Here is a 16,542-nt window from a genome sequence, read left to right on the forward strand (position 1 = left end):
TATCATTAAACAGAATCAATATCACAACTAAGAGGCAACTAATGTGTGCCGTTTAGTGAGACTTAAGAGTGTGTGTTTTGAACACTGTATTTTGTGGTTAGTTATCTCAATAAGGTGTTCGGTGATCGTTTTGATTGGTTTGTTGTTTAGGGATTTTTTTTTTTGTGTCTTTTTTGACAAATACAGTTCAGGCTTGTACAATAAATAGTGATAAATAAAAAAAACACAGAAATTATCATTTTTTTCAGTGAGTGTTGATTTATTTTTTTTCAAACTAATCCAGGTAAAAACACATTAATTTAACTCTTTTTAATGCATAATTTCAGTGATGCAGATGTTTTCTCTTATTTCTAATTTGCATAAATAATTAGCATAAAATGAAATCTTGAAACTAGACAAATGGCAAAGATGTGATCCATGAGCCACTCTGCCATTGCGTTTGACCACAGCACTGGCTTCAGACCGGCATCTGGCGCTGCTGCAGCACTGAGGCACCCACACCTTATAAATATGTAAGATGGGTCAAATGCAGCGGACAAATTTCCCCCAAGAGGGATTAAAGAAGTACACAGTACGAAAGTGGTCCATCAAATGAGTCTAACATAAACATCAAGGAACGACACAGAATGACAACATTATAAATAAGTGATGGACATCTGCCAAAGGAAAAAAAATCTGTCCTATATGTGTAAGGGGTAAATCACAGACACTCTCAGTATGAAGTGCAGAGATTGATTGCCTCCTGACACTCAAGATCACAGTCATAAAACTGCTGACATGGGAAGATGGAGCTATAGCACCAGTCTAGCCCATCCCTCACATGATCCATAACAGCTTCATTCAGGAAGACAAACACGGCAGGTGGACCAGGAGCCATAGGCATGACCATGTCCTGCAAAGCCATCGGCCCCAGTCATGTCCATTAAAGTGATGGGCTGGTCAGAGAAATGATGGCCTCTGTCCACGTGTAACATAACTCTGCTCGTGTCCAACCACGCAACGGTATTTATGTCACCTGCTGCTCCAAGCCTGAACTTTTCAAGGTGCTCAGGTGGCTTGTTAGAAGACGAAAGTTACTGTATATAAAAAAAAGGCACTTAAAATAATCATGTGGGGGGCTTTGCACCAGTGAGCCACTAAATCAGTCAGAATATTTTAAATCACAAATGCATTCTGTTTTTCTAGTCTCTGAGTGCCTCACACTGGATAAACGTTCCAGCTCCGACGCTCCACTAAAGTGGGGTCGGTGCAGAGCTCTGCCTTGAGTCAGTTGCTGCAGCACACACTGCCATAGAGTGTCCTGCTCCACAGCCAATGCAACGAGGTCTGAGACCAGACACCAGCTGTGGCTGGAAGACGTCGGTCTGTGAACCGTCTCCACACATGCCATGTTCGTTCCAGCCCCAGGAGATGAGACGCCCCCCTGAAAAAGAGAGGGGTCACGGGTCAGTGGAGCTGACGGAAGAGAGACGGGGCTGCAGAACAGTACCATGTAAGACAAAATTAGCAGCCTGCAGGAAAAACAAAAACAACAACATCTGGGTGCAAAAAAAACCCCAAAAAGCACACACACACAAACACACACACTTCTCTGCTCCCAAGACTGATATGCAGCCCAGTAATAAAACCTCCCTGCTCTTCACAGCTGGTGAGGTGTTGGTGGGTGTGGTCAGGTCTGCATCACCGAGGAGACACGTGCCATGGCAACACAGTTACCCAATAGGCTCCATTGCCATGGCAACAGAAGCGAGCTTTGCTTTCTCAAGGGTAACACATCTTCAAGCTTTCTCCATCCTGCAGCTGTGTGTCTCTCATGCCATCTTGTCATTTATTTCATCGTGGAGGTTTCTTTGTCTTTCTGCATTGCCAGCTCGTTCCTGAAAATGGGTGGCATCAAAAGGTCTGGATTCGCCAAATGACACCAGTTAACAGACCAAGATATCACGCCAAGCAGCTTATGTCAGTGTGTCACTCTGCCAGATATGGCTTTTGCATAACAGACACACGTAGCCCTGTCTTTAAGATACTGCATGTGTGTAGAACTGGACCGCATTCAGTAAACATCCTCGGTCTCATCTGTTAGCGAGCTTGACGTGTTGAAATGTTCCGTTCTGTGGGGAAAAGGCCTTATTTTGGTGCTGTGCTTAATTCATGGACTCACTGACTGGAGTACAGCACATCAGTGTTTCCATGGCAACAAAGTGCCTGCACAATATTCTGCACAACAAAAGGATCAAAACCAAGACACTCAAACCAAAAGTCATTTCACTGTAAACAAACCCTGGCATTCGGTTTTACAACTTAAGATCTCATGCCCAATTAGCAACATCGCAGCGTGACGATCTGCAGGAGGTGCGCTTTTTATTTATTTTATTCTTTTTAGCATGACTCACATCATACTACAGCTACAAGTTTAAACAGATCTGATCCAAGGTGTTTGTCCTTATACATTCCTGTTAAGTGCAATATGTTCACATTAACAAAAATCTTTCCTCAGATTGGATGAGCTGTGCCCACAGCGTCTTTGGCCTGTCTCCCACCTCTGACCACCGATGATGAATTTCATACAAGGGGAGCACCTCCTCAGGTGCAAATGGGCAAGAGTTGAGCAGGCAACAGATATCATGAGCAGCATGCAATGCTCTCCGTTCCTTTCCGCCTGACCTACTTCAGGACCAGAAATAGCAGCACTCAGGTCTCTGCTTCCAATGCTGTTTTGCTATTTCATTGCTCCAGCAATGGCGCTCGAGACAGGAGGGAAAGAGCAGAGCATGGTGCAGGAGCGAGATGCACCAGGTTCACATGAGCTCACCCATTGCTGCGTCGGCTTTCTTGTCATATGACTGAACTTCTGAAAGCACAGAGCAGTGCTTTGTGAGAACTGTCATTATGATGGACATCCTGCGTGAACAATTTCCTTGTTATAATTGCATATCCTGTTAACTGTTCAAATTGATCAGAACATTCAAAGTGGATGTCCATTTGCCTTTTACCAGTGCTGTCCAGCATCTCCTTCCTAATGGACCCCTGTGGTGGTGTTTCAGTGTTCAGCTGCCATATTTTTATTCGTGCTGATGTAAAAAAATGGGTCAGTGTTCAAAATTTAATGCGGAAGATTTTACTTCCAAAATGTTTTACACTGCAAATCTGTGACTCTGGGAAGACTGGAAAGGCAAATCTGATTTCTTTGTAAATCTGATGAGTGATCAAACTATAGATTGTGATGATTATGTTCTGCTCTTGTGTGGACAAAGGGACGTTGCTCTCCAAACACTCTGGAACTGGACAAACATCTGTAAATGTGCGTGTGGCTAAATCAGCTCTTTTACAGGCCTGTTCTGGTAATTGCTTCTGACAGCAATACCCATCTATCCCTGCTGTAATTACTTCCTGATGCAAAGGCCACAAAGCAATGAACTGACCTCAGAAATTCTCTGCAGCATTACCAGAAGGATTAATATTTCGCACTGATGTTTAACTGTAACGTATTAGACAGATCCCTTTCTAACTCTTACAGTGCAGAGAGCAGGGTGACTTGAAATAATTTAGCCTCACCTATGTGTATTCCCTATACTATTATGTGGATTTGCAGAGTCAAGTCAGGCCAAATGTGGAGTCTCTTGTTTCAGCAACTTGCACTTACCGAAACCCATAAGTTAAAACAATTTCTGCTTCATTTCCTCTCTTCCTCAATGTCCCCTTTCAGTGCAGCTGTTTATTACGCTGTCAGTTGCTTATGTTTTTCTATTTTCCTGCAATAGGGCAGTTTTTGACAATAACATACAAACAAAGAATTTCAGTAAAAGTGAGGATACACTCACCTACAATGGCAAGGTTATGTTCAGATCCACAAGCAATCTGTAGAGAAAAAAAGATTTGGAAAGTGTTCAATATGCATGCTGAAAGCTCACAGCCAATATTGAGGCTGTAATATCCCAGCATTGTTATGCCAACATGGAAGCTGAGATGCTTTGTAACCAAACCTGCTCTGAAAGTGAAATAAAATGCCATGTGTCAAGACGTAGTCATTCAAGTTTTATTCAAAACTGCATACAACATGAGTGCACCTAGTGCAAATAACATTACTGATGATTTTGTCTGTAAGTACATTAGACGCTCCCCGCTTCACAGTGCATCACCAGAGAGCAGAGCAGAAAACTGTAACACAGAAGCCAGCCCATTCATAAAAGCTAGAACACACTTCTGGGCTGTCTGGAGGACTTAATGCAATTGTCTCAAGACGGCTCTGTGTGGCTGCCTTTACAGAAAAAAGGCCATTAAATTGTAAAAGGTTCTGGTCTGCAGTCTTTCCTCTCCATAAATGCTCTAGGAATTAACATTTAAATTCTGATCCTAAAACCGACAAGAGTAAAAATAGGAGAGACTTTGTAGATGGCAGTTTTAAAATGTGTGCGTATATCCTTGCTAATACAGTTTGAAGTGTTCTGATAAAGCAATACTTTTGATTAAGCAAACCACTGTGCAAAACCATGAAGAGAAACACAACCATCGACTCTTGAGCCACGGACAGGTTGTAAGTTGATACTCCGGTAATGACCATAGACCTCATGAACATGTGACAGTTTACTAAATATTGACTTTATGGGTGTGCATGTACAGTGTTAGGAGGACTAACATGGTAGGGTGGGCTGAGAGATTCATAGTCCATGCAGCAAATCCATCTTGCCTTTCACTTAACACACACAAGGTGACTATACCTCGACATATGCTGGCGCTGCTGCAATGATCTGTGTGCAGCAGAAGAATGATCCAGAGCTTACCCTTGGACGTCCCTGACATCCACTTTACTGCCAACGATCTCCAGCCATATAGCTGCCATTAAGACTACAGGTTAACTGCTGCAGTCCCAGGATGCTCACACCTAATTGCCCTTATGGGAGAAGAGAGCTCTGCCTTGACTGAATGTAAGTGGTGCTGTGGGAGTATGTGTATGTGTATGTGTATGTGTATGTGTATGTGTGTGTGTGTGTGTGTGTGTGTGTTCTACACCCTACATGTAGTGATGTAAATCATTAAGAACCTACTCTTAGTGGGTCTGGCACTCATTCAGTGGCTGTGTGTGCTCATACAAAACAAGCCTCAGCTACCTGATTTTATCTGTAGATGTCTGCTGCCCCCTGCTGGACTGAAAAGGGCAATTTCTGCTAAAACATGAGGATGGCAGCTGCAACAATAAGAATTAGCAAAACAATCTAAAACACATGTATAAACGTTTGCCACATGCTTTTAATTTTTGTAGTCTGAGTCAAACACTGAAGAGTCTCACCTGTGCTGCTCCATGGAGGGCTTTCACCTCTCCAGGGATGCAAGCTTCTTGGTATCCACCTTCCCCAGACTGCCACTCTGAGCTCTGACCGGTTGATATTTGTCGGCCCAGCTGTCCATAATCTCCTCTGCCCCATGTGAACACCTTTCCAGTCTCTGCAATATGACAACTGTCCGGTTAAATCCCGTTCAAACTGGTGAGCATCACAGACAAAATATGCGTTATTATGTTTCACCTGTTTGAGCAACAACGTGTGTCCAGCCGCTCCACACATGAATAACTTTCTCTCCACCCAACAGGGAACGTTTCACAAGAGTGGGAAAGGACAGGAAGGGCTCTCTGGTGGTCAGCTGGCCGTGCTTGTTGCTTCCCCACAGAAACAAATCACCGTCTCCTGAACACACGACAGGAGCGACATTATTCTTCATCCAGCAGAGCCAGCAACGGAGAGAGCAGAGCAGTAATTAAGTGGCGCTGGTCAACTAATTATAGGACAGAAGGGAGGCAAGACATGATGTACGGACATGAAGCGGAGGACAACTTACTAGACCAACCTGAAAATCTGAACTGTTCAGGGGGGGAAAAGGGACAACAGTGGTGAATCGCTGGTATGTCGGAACTGGCTGCAAATTTAACAGTGTGCTCTAGTCCCTTTTTTCCCTTGACGTTTGCTGTTCTAGGACAGAGGAAAAGCCTAATGCGGCTGCATACTGGTGGAAGATGTGCAGAGAACTCCTTTTCAACTTCAGTCCTGTTTACTTTGGAGGGGACTCTGGCTATTTTGGAAACCATCTACTATTGTCTCTGGTGCAAATATCTTGCTGAAAAGCTTACAAGCACAATGGAAAATGAAGCTTTTTTTGTTGTTTGGAGCCTACAAACATTTCCAGGATATCCTTCTTATAATTTCCAGGCTGATATGAAGTTTCATATTTATAGTAAATAAACTAAATGTCACATGAAGGTAGAATAATGTCATTCACGCCATATGTTTGTGTCATACCTGTAAGACACACACAGTGCGCTGAGCCTGCAGTTACGACAAGTGAGGTCTTCTGATCCAGACCTGCAAAAAAGGCACAAACACCTGGTCATATTTACTACTCATCAGATGTATTACACCTGACGTAAGGTCTTCTTTCTCCAGTTACACTTGTTTCAGAGTTTTATCCACCTGGTACCAGAGAGGGCACTGCAGAGCTGAGGTGTGATGGGACGGGTCGCGGACTGAGTGCTCTCTTAGCATGAGTAAAAAGACCTCTTCCCCACTGATACACACAGCCGGAGACTGAAGGCAGAACAGGAAATTAGGATGAGTGGCTAAGCAGCTAAATGAAAACACACTGAGGAAGTTCTTGGTGCAGACTTACCAGTAGCAGCCAGTGAATGTCTGAGTCCTGCTGCTACACTCAACACTGGCTCCTTCAGACTCTAAGAACAAACGGTGCAATGACATGTGCTTCAAAAAACCTGATCAAACTTGTAGCAGTTTTGATCATCCAGAATTGATTAGATAAAAGTAAGGCAGACATGAGAGTGGCTAAACTGCGCTCCTTACAGTAAGTAAAATTTGTGCCGCTCTGGTGCTCACCTCAACAACCTTTAGATGTGCACAGTGTGTGACAGTCTGTCCAACACCAAGCTGTCCAAATGCATTGGATCCACATGCCAGTACTTGACCACAATCTGTCAGCGTAGAAGAAAAAGAAAAAGAAAAAAACATACATCTATGAAAAATACACTGAAATATTGAAAATTTGGATGAGTGAATGGTAGTTTCAGGCTCCCTCTGTCATTCCCATTTTTAACATTACTGTGCAATGAATTCTGGGTAACCCTTCTAAGCAAAGTCTGCAAGATTACAGGCTTACCATAGGTGTGGCTGAAGGACAAAACCAGTTTGCATTTAAGCCCTGCTGCTATTTCTGGTTTTAGAACAACCCTGATCACCTGGAATGTGAGTCTAATACTGCATTTAATCCATGTATCATGAAAAGCAACCCTGAGAGTGACTCTCATGGCTATGACAAGCAAGTGTTTTTATGATGGTTCGTATGATTGCAGATTTAGTTACATGAGGTTAAAAAACACTATGCAGTGACAATGTAGCAATATATTCATAAAATGTGGGTTTTGTTACATTTAATGACAGAAGTGGTTGATGTGAAAGCCCATAATTTTTGCACTTTTGCACCTATGACACCAAAATGTATATATCAACACTAATCCTCCATTACCAACTTACTGTGTAAGTTGTATATTCTTACATATAATTAGTTTGTTTTATGTACTTCTGTTCTATCTAATTTTTGGCTGCAGTGACATCCAGAGATTCCTTGAATGATAAATGAAATGTCATCCTATCCTTATCCCTGCCTGAAAGGAACACCTTTGAGAAGGCACATTTGTTAAATAGAAGATCACATCTCGATGTGAAATGGTGCTCACCAGTGAGAAGCAGAGTAAAATCCCAGCCACAGGATACTTTTGTGACCCTTTGACTCAAACCAGGGCAGCACTGAAGAGTTGAGATGTCTGCTTTATGGCCAAGTCCCAGCTGGCCTCTGTGATTCTGTCCACAGACAAATACCTCGCCATTCTCTGTCCAACACAAAATACACCACAAACATTTGGGAATCATGCAATTAAATGTTAGTGAGCCAAAAATGACAGAAATAGATGTTTTAAACACAGATGATAAATAAAGACTGGCTATTCATATTTAAGCTAGACGGTTACTTCCAAGCCAGAGACAAGAGGATTACAAATGATGAATGTAATAAAACAGAAAACACACTGATATTTTTTGGCTGCCTATATGTGATAATAATATACATATATAATAATAAACATGGCTTCATCAGGATAGAACCAATTTTTAACGATATCTTCCATTTCACGCACAATTTTTTTTATTGATTTAGCGTGACTTGTATTATCTAAAGTACGCAGATATGTTATGATTGATGGTTTTTCTTTTGGCTGTACATGTTTCCAGAAATGTACGTACGTGTCTTGCTGTACATGCTTTATGTTTACCATACACAGGTGTCTTACAATCCCAGGTGTGATGGACTAAATGTTTCACATGACTCGGAAAACAAATTAATGAACTTGTTTAACTAAATGCAAACAACATAATCGACAAATAGCTTATTTGGCCACCAGGGTGCGCTATGTGAACTCTGTTTCTTTCAGACTTGGTTCACGTTGCTGAACACATGCAATCAGACTGGCAGAGACTGAATAGTCTGTGACTGAACTGTGTTGGAGCAAACGGTGACTTACCTGTGACAACCACAGTGTGACCCCCGCCGCCGCTAAGTGCTCGCACTGGCTTGTTTTGCAGGGCGGTGGTGTCAGAGAGCCGGGGATCTGACCGGTCCTCCACATCTCCCTGTCCCAGCTGCCCGTAGCTGTTAGCTCCCTGACAGACACGATATAAGCTTATTAGCAATACTGTCACTTACAGAACTGTGTAGGTTTCTAGTAACGTTGGGTTAATCGTTAACCAAGTCTTAACGACTATGTTTCGCTGCATCTGTTTGTTGGAGGTAGTTCGCTGGATGTTAAGCTAACGTTAGCAAAAGTGCTATGGCAGCGTTCCCCAGCCTGCTGTCACAGTGCTGCTGGTGCTGAGTATTCAGATAAACTGGACGGCCGGACATTTATAACTTAGCCAGGTTAATACTGATGATAACAAACTTACCCAAGACTGTAAACACAACTCCGACCGTGAGCTCGTTTCCATGGAGCGCCTGTTGTTACCAATGAGTGCGTCTGTTTGCGACACTGTCGTAAAGCACAGTACTAACTGCTGAAGAGTAAACAGACGAGCGAGCTTTCGTGACGTTTTGTGACCAGAAGGAAAAAAATCATTTATAATTATTTTAATACTACTGCTGTTCTGTTTACGAATCCATTTCGTATTTATACCGATAACATTAACAGGAATCTACCGCGCAAAATACAGTTATTTGCAATTTTGGTAAAGCCACTCGGCTAAGACGTTTTACTCCAATATTTAATCTACACTCAGATGGGGTTGACGAAATATGAACTCTCAGTATAACCAGGCTCCAACAATGACCCCTAGAACAATTTTAAAGAAATCTGAACTTAACTTTTATGATTAGAGGGGTTTTTTTTATTTTATTGGGTCTTTTTTATTTTTAGCTTGCATTTGATTTAGTTAGTAAGCTATACACAAACTGGATGTATGATTAATTAAAGCAATATCAGTTACATACCTGTCACGATTTAATGTGTTAATTTGTCCAGGTACGAGACACAGACTTTCTAATCCATCTTCATCACTCAGTTCAAATAGAGCTCTTAGGGATGTTACACATCCCAAACAAAAACATAAACCTACTCCAACAATGTCACAGATGGTTTCCAGAGAGACACGTTCATAACAGTGTTATTTCACAGAAGATTTTTTTGATCAGACGTTTAGGTAATGTGGCCCTCACTTCAGAAGGATGATTATTCTTACAACATTTAACTGAAATTGCACAATCTCCAATGCACAAACACAACTATTATCACTTTCAGAGTCCTTGCTGTCTTCATTATGCATCTCAGTGATCTCCCTGCACATTCAGTATCCATCACCAATAACCACCATGAAAATGTGAGAAGATAGTCAACACACAACACAACACAAGCTATTTGACACACTGAACATTTTATTTATTTTTTCAGTAGTTGGATACATAGCCTACTCATAATGTCTATATTTCTTTACAGTAGAAAAATAATGTATTCATTTAAGGAGTACTAGAATTATATTCACTTCAAAAGGAGGTATTCAAAATCATCACTGTAAAATAAAATAATTCAGGGTACAGGGGCCATATATGTTGTACTGAGTCATGAAAATATTCTTAGTAACACTAGTGTTATCTTTCACGATTTCCCTCAACAGCACACAAAAAGGAACATGATACATACACCAAAAGAATACAAACAGGGTACATTTTATACACGTCACTGAAGGGAGGAAAATTAAATGTGAAGAGGAATAAAAGGAAATACAAAAAAAGTCACGATAATATACAACAGCAGAGTTAACAATAGGATGAGCAAACCACATTTGTGTTTGGAACAGCTGGGGACGTTTTAAAAGGGTACTGAAGCACCACGAAAGCACAGTGATTGTTTGCAATACAGAATCCAACTGAGGCAAAGCAGTATGTTGGGTTAAACAGCTCTAATGTACCTCTGTAAGTTGTATAAGCCATATGCCATGCAGTCAGGAGCGGTTTTACAAACGCAGGGCACATCCATTGCACTGACGAAGGACGATACATAGGCAGTGTACAGCAGTGCTTGAGGGTCGACGCGGGAAGCGTTGATGGACGTCAGGTGGATAACTTCAGCTGCAGCGTGGGCAGTCAGACACCCAGCTGCTTATTCAGCCGGCAGAGGGCGTCACCGATGATGTCGAGCTCGTGTCGAAGCTCCTCCACCACATTGTTGATGCTCGGAGTGTCTTTTAGCACATCCACACTCTGGGTGTAAGGGTTGTATCGCACTGTGAAAGGACGTTTGATGGTCTTGGCAAACTCCCTGAAATGAACATAATGTCATCGTTGAATAACATGTAGTAGATAACTGATTTATGTATAAAACAATAGTGTAGTACGTGAATCATTTTCATCCATACATGCAAGATCTGTCTCAACAAATATATTATGTTAAACTGCTCAAATCAAGGTCACCTCATCTTGACTTTGGCCTCCTCAAAGCTGTCTGATACAAAGTAGACATCCTGAAAGGTTGTGATGATGCATTCTTGTTTGGATGTCACTTTGGGGTCAAAGGGCATTATCTTTGCATTGCCAGAGAGTGCGTGCTGTAAGAGAGAAACACAGGACAGATGCTGAAACCAATGTGTGTAAACACTAGCACACACTCGGGTTATTTGAGTAAATGCAAATCAGTCTGCACTTGGCTGTTTCGAAAGAAGGTTTTTACCTTGAGCTCACTGATAGATGACAGCAGTCCGGCTCCATATGCTCGCAGCTGCCCTTCTTGTTTGCATAGGCCAAACTCCACCGTGAAGAAATAGCACTGCAACACGGAATCAATTATGGCAATTATGCTTAAATTTGAGAATATCTTTGTTGAATTTGATTTGATAAAAATGTGCCTTTATCATTGACACTCACTGTGGCCAGTTTCTGAACTGAGTCATCTGAGGCTCCAAGCGAAGCGAGACCGATCTCCTGGGAAAACTGGGCGAAGCTGGGCTCTGCCAGCAGTGGGACGTGACCCAGCAGCTCATGGCATGTGTCCCTTGATAATGATAGATAACAGAATATTAGGTGGCTTTGTATGAACACTGATGCCCGTTTTCTTAAAACAGTTGTGAATATTACTCACGGCTCCGGGGTGTACAAGGGATCGGAGCTGTGCCGGACGTACTGGGTGCAGTGGAAAACACGGAAGGCCAAACCAGCAAGAAAGTCACGAGGGGACAAGTAACCAGCCACAGGCCTGATGGTAAATCCAGTGCGTTCTGAGAAGATGTTGAAACGAAAATGTTTACAATGCTGAAAAATTTTGCATTTGAAGCAAAAGAAGCATTCTTTGTACAGGACAATTAAAACCTACCCCTGAGGAAGCGAGAGACATCTTCCAGCTGGGGGATGTTGTCCTCCCGGAAGTCACAGTATTTGGACAGCAGTGGCAGGTTCTTCAAGTATTCCCGGCAGGCGTGGGTGGGGTACAACTTGTTGAGCTCTCTGTACACAACTCCCCAAGTCTTCACTTCCTCCTCTGTGAACTCAATATGTGGAATAGGATCCCCACTGCAAGACAAAGAATATATATACATATATTTATATTTTTTTTATGTCAAGTATCCCTAAACTGCTACGAATCCCAGTTTGCTAAGATTTTGCCCCAGGGTCCCCCATCCCCCAACTGTTCATAGTATTGAGTAAAAACAGAAATGGCCATTAAGATATACAATACTCACTGTCTGTAGGCCATGGCAAGATCAGCAAAGTACTTTCGCCTTTTCCGGTAGACATTGTCCTTGAAACCCTGAGGAAGAGGAAGAAAAAAAGGATATGAGAATGGTTCAAATTTAAGGAAATTTAAGCATGTTTTTTAACTGAACCAGTGAGCTGGTTTTACATACCGGATGATCCGCATCCAGCTCAGAGCCATACATCAGGACACGGTTAGCACACTTGTCCAAGTCTGAAATCTTCTTTGGGAACCAAGGTACATCATGCATATCTGAGAAGAGAGAAGCAAAAATAAGTTCTTCGCTGTTTATACGGTCGAATAAAATATGTTTGTGATGCAGTATCTGCAATGTGTTTGTTTACCTTCCTCGTGTAGACAGGAGTTATCTGGAGGCTCCATATCCACCACATTCACATGCTTTCGAAGCAGATGGATGATTTCATTCAGTTGTTCATGGTTGCTGTCGCAGTCCACAAAAATTTCAAACTCAGAGTTGCGTCTTTTGGATTTCCTGGACTCTATGTGGACAAGGTTGACGTGGTTTTCCTGCAAGAGACATTGAGAATAATTAAATAAGTTGCCTGCATTTGCTTTACCGCCATTATGATAAATGAATAAGTAATCCACAGACATGTAATGGATGTATGACATAGAAATGCTATTCTAAGATTCTTCGAGATTAACATATTAATAAATAATGAGTATTAGTGTAATAACTTTTTTCATACTTGGAAGAGTCTTAGCGCCTTTACTAGTCCTCCCACTTCATTCTTGAGGGAAAAGATGATTGTTGCTCTCCCTTTCTCTGATATATTCTTCTTTTCAGTGTTTTCTTCAATTTTTGTGAAGGTTGATTTGTTTATCTGAAAAACAGTAATGACAGATTTGAAAGATTTCAGTTTGTGTAGCAACAAGAAATCATCACTATTCAACAAGCAAAGGTCGCTCTCCACTAATTGTCATGTGAGAGATTATTTCTTTTCACTTGTGAAATGCATGGGGGCTTCACCATTGTGGACATATTCAGAGAAATTAACTCATTTTAGGAATGTGGCTCCACAATTAACATTCATGTGACTGCACTTCATTCAGTGTTAGATTTTAAAAAGCGGTGATATGTTCCTATTTTGGTTCTCTCCAGTTATTTTAAAAACCTATGAAAATCTTCTCTGATGCAGTGGCTCTCACAATTTTATGTCAAGGACTCGTAAAGTGAAACTAATTAGACCAGACCCCCATTTGATAAGAGCTTGTCCACATGGCCCCTGTCGGACTAGAACTTTGCTTTTGAATGCTTTATTAAAGAAAGTGTACGCAAACCAAGACCAAAACAGGTATACTGTCATTAGAGGTGGTTTTAGTGAAAGTATTTTTTATTTTATTTTGCAGGAAGCCCCTCAGGGACGCCTAGAGATGGCCGGACTCCACTTGGATAACCGCTGTTTTAATGAGCACGCAACGAGTAGTAAGTAATGAGAGTAAAAGAGAACTTTTTTGACGAAACGTAAACACCTTAGATACGTGGGGAGACCGGACTGAGGTCAGTTTTCACAGGAGCCTGACAACCTTGTCCACTTCAGCACCTCGGACAGCGCTCTCACGCATGGCCGTTCGCGTTGCGCACGCCAGGGGAAAATGCAGACATGTAATCCCCAATCAGATTTTAGAAGCAGGACTCCACAAAAAGCCACCAGCACACAACAACTAATCTGTCTGGAGTGACTGCAACGTGTTCTCGTTCAGCAAACATCTGACGCTCCTGTTACGCGCAGCGACATATGAATTTTCTGAAGTTTCCAATTTGCTTTGGAAACATCCCCACAGTTTGGTGGATAAAAATCGACTTATTGGAAGGAGAGTAAAGGAGCGGGCCGGTCACAAGAATCAATTAAATTCAGTTCAGTTGCTGCCTACCATGTTTGGCCCTTCGAGCGTGGTGTAGACAGCGCGGCAGACCAGTTTTCGTTGGAGCCTTGTCAGAAGTATCCCTGAATGCATTAGTGGATGGAGACTGGATCAGGACGCTCTCTGGGGTCAACTCTTTGCGTCTCGGTTTAACGAAGATGAACTCGTCTCTGTCACAAAGAAGCGTCTTACTGCAATCCCATTTAGAGAGCGAGGAAGCCTATTATTAGCTCCCTGCATGTTGAGATATCACCAGATATTAGGCAGCGTTTAATCACCGCAGCGCGCAGGTTTTAGGCTGGTTTTAAGCACATGCTCCTCGTCAAGTCGCTGCTTTCCCTTTCTTAATGGCTTAATGCACCGAAGAAACTTAAACTATAACATTTATGTTCTGTACAGACTTGCACATAGAGAAGTCCAAGTGATTATTCTAAATTTTGATCGGGCCTGATTACAGCTATTGACTGATCAGATTCTGTTATTTTTCTGATTTTTATTCGTATGTATTTGTGTAGCTTTACTGTTTGTCAGAAAAGGTCTGAAATGCGTGAACAAACTAGTGTTTAGATGCGTAAAAGTAGCATATAGCCTGTTTCGTCTGCGTTTTTGTTGAGCATTTTGCAACCGTGTAAATTAAAGGCTTACATCTGATGCAAAACAATATTTGGATTAAAGTAAAGTTTGCATCTTTAGAAACTGGTTTTTCCCGTCCTGTCTAACCTTCTCCGTGTGTCCAATACGGACATGGCAGACAGTGCAGGTTTATCGGTTTATCGGTTTATCTCTTCTGTCTTTTATTAGCGAAATCAGTGAATGATGGAGAGCAACACTGACTCTTTGATGACATGAAATTCAGAGATATCCCACTTTAACCCTCTTAACCCTTTGACGTAAATTACAGTATAAACAAAACGGCTTAAATTAATCTGCACTGACGACAAAGTGAAGGCTTATTTCTTATTATGACCCAGACCGACCTCCCCATCACAGTCAAAAAAAAGCGGTTTTAAATCATTACATACAGTGAAACCTGCTGGTTTCACAGCTTCACCGACGCTCTTATCATCTACAGAGCAAAACAACGCAGCTAAAAGCCACCTGTTTTACACTTATTACCTCTTCTTTTCCTTTCTTTTTTTTTTTTTTAAAAAAACAAACAATGCAAAACAAAAACAAAACAATAAAACTTTCCTTTCTTTTAAGAAGCTCCTACCTCATTGTTCAGCAGTTTTTCTTCAAAGCCAATGTTCATGGAGTCAAAAGATCTTCCTCTACGTGGTCCGTCGTTTTTGTTTGAGTACATGTTAAGGTGCTGCTGGGTTATATTCGCCTTTTTAATGTATTTCTTGTATAGGTAGATTATCTAAATTACCCTCGCTATGTAAAGTGGGATGTCTACCCCGAGAAGCAGCGCGCTTTGCTATTTAACCACAGAGAGAAACAGGAGGGGGCAATAATCTTCCCCACAGCAAATGGAAAAAGGGCAGCAGCGCTCACGTCATTAGGGAAAAGGGTACCTTTTATTTCACCTAAAGGACTGAAATAGCTTCAATGAGATCAATCACTATTTCAGATTTTACTGAGAGAATAAAAATACCAGGTCAAATTGACTGTTTTGTAGGTATTTCCATGTCTGAACGTAGCTTACGCACAAAACATGCCTCGATATTATCACGTTTTAGAGTATAGAAAAAAAAAATGTCACCACCATCAACAAGTCACTGCTCTGCTGTGGAGCCTATTGATTTCACACTGCGAACACCAGGGAGCACATTGGCTTGAATGAAAAACTGAATTCGTCATGTTTCCTCTAATTGGTCACACTTAGATGATTGTGGTTCTTGTGCTTTTATCGTTGTGACTCTCAGAGATCTCTGTGTTATTTTGTTCCCCTGTTTCTGACATGGTGTTAGGGCTGTGACACTTTGGCTCTGACTATGGCAACCCTTGGAAACCCTATTCACTTATCCAAAGGCAGTTGTGCAAGTTGGTCTAGGTTGCCTGTGCATGTATGCCTTGTGTCTTTACCCCTGCTGATCCTAATGGAGAAACTGTGCTGTTAAAATGACCCTCTTTTTTGTACTCTGGCTATTTCAAGTCCGCAGCTGTTGTCAAAAACAGGATTCATCTTTATATATTCTATATGAGGCTCATGCAAAGTCATTTGAACAACTAAAACCAAACTTGAAATTGTGATCATGTTGAGACTGAACACATTTAGTTTGGATGCAGACCTGATAATTCCCTGCAGACTCAGACCTCATACTGGCACAAGCAGTTAAGTCTCCTTGTTTGTTGACACCTCGAGACCAAGGGGAGGTCAAGGTTTAAGAGGATTCAATTGTAGCCCACCAGCCTGCATTTTA

General features: G+C 41.8%; 2 protein-coding genes across 2 annotated transcripts; both read right to left on the minus strand.

Annotated features, from left to right (window-relative positions):
• Window positions 1-8: 8 nt before the first annotated feature.
• On the minus strand, window positions 9-9,122 carry sergef (secretion regulating guanine nucleotide exchange factor). The gene is made up of 11 exons (XM_046394464.1): window positions 8,997-9,122; window positions 8,576-8,714; window positions 7,736-7,888; window positions 6,879-6,973; window positions 6,658-6,718; window positions 6,462-6,575; window positions 6,291-6,353; window positions 5,523-5,681; window positions 5,288-5,442; window positions 3,822-3,858; window positions 9-1,423 (listed from the first exon to the last, which is right to left on the minus strand). Exons 1-11 carry the CDS (start codon window positions 9,036-9,038, stop codon window positions 1,233-1,235), a joined length of 1,209 nt encoding a protein of 402 aa, XP_046250420.1. The 5' UTR covers window positions 9,039-9,122; the 3' UTR covers window positions 9-1,232.
• Window positions 9,123-9,963: 841 nt separating this feature from the next.
• Window positions 9,964-15,615, minus strand: tph1a (tryptophan hydroxylase 1 (tryptophan 5-monooxygenase) a). Its single transcript, XM_046395350.1, has 11 exons — window positions 15,390-15,615; window positions 13,000-13,134; window positions 12,634-12,817; window positions 12,441-12,541; window positions 12,276-12,343; window positions 11,909-12,105; window positions 11,678-11,813; window positions 11,464-11,590; window positions 11,270-11,365; window positions 11,014-11,147; window positions 9,964-10,861 (listed from the first exon to the last, which is right to left on the minus strand). Exons 1-11 carry the CDS (start codon window positions 15,477-15,479, stop codon window positions 10,687-10,689), a joined length of 1,443 nt encoding a protein of 480 aa, XP_046251306.1. The 5' UTR covers window positions 15,480-15,615; the 3' UTR covers window positions 9,964-10,686.
• Window positions 15,616-16,542: the final 927 nt, after the last annotated feature.

Source organism: Scatophagus argus, chromosome 7, assembly GCF_020382885.2.
Source record: "Scatophagus argus isolate fScaArg1 chromosome 7, fScaArg1.pri, whole genome shotgun sequence".
Classification (NCBI taxonomy): Eukaryota; Metazoa; Chordata; class Actinopteri; family Scatophagidae; genus Scatophagus; species Scatophagus argus.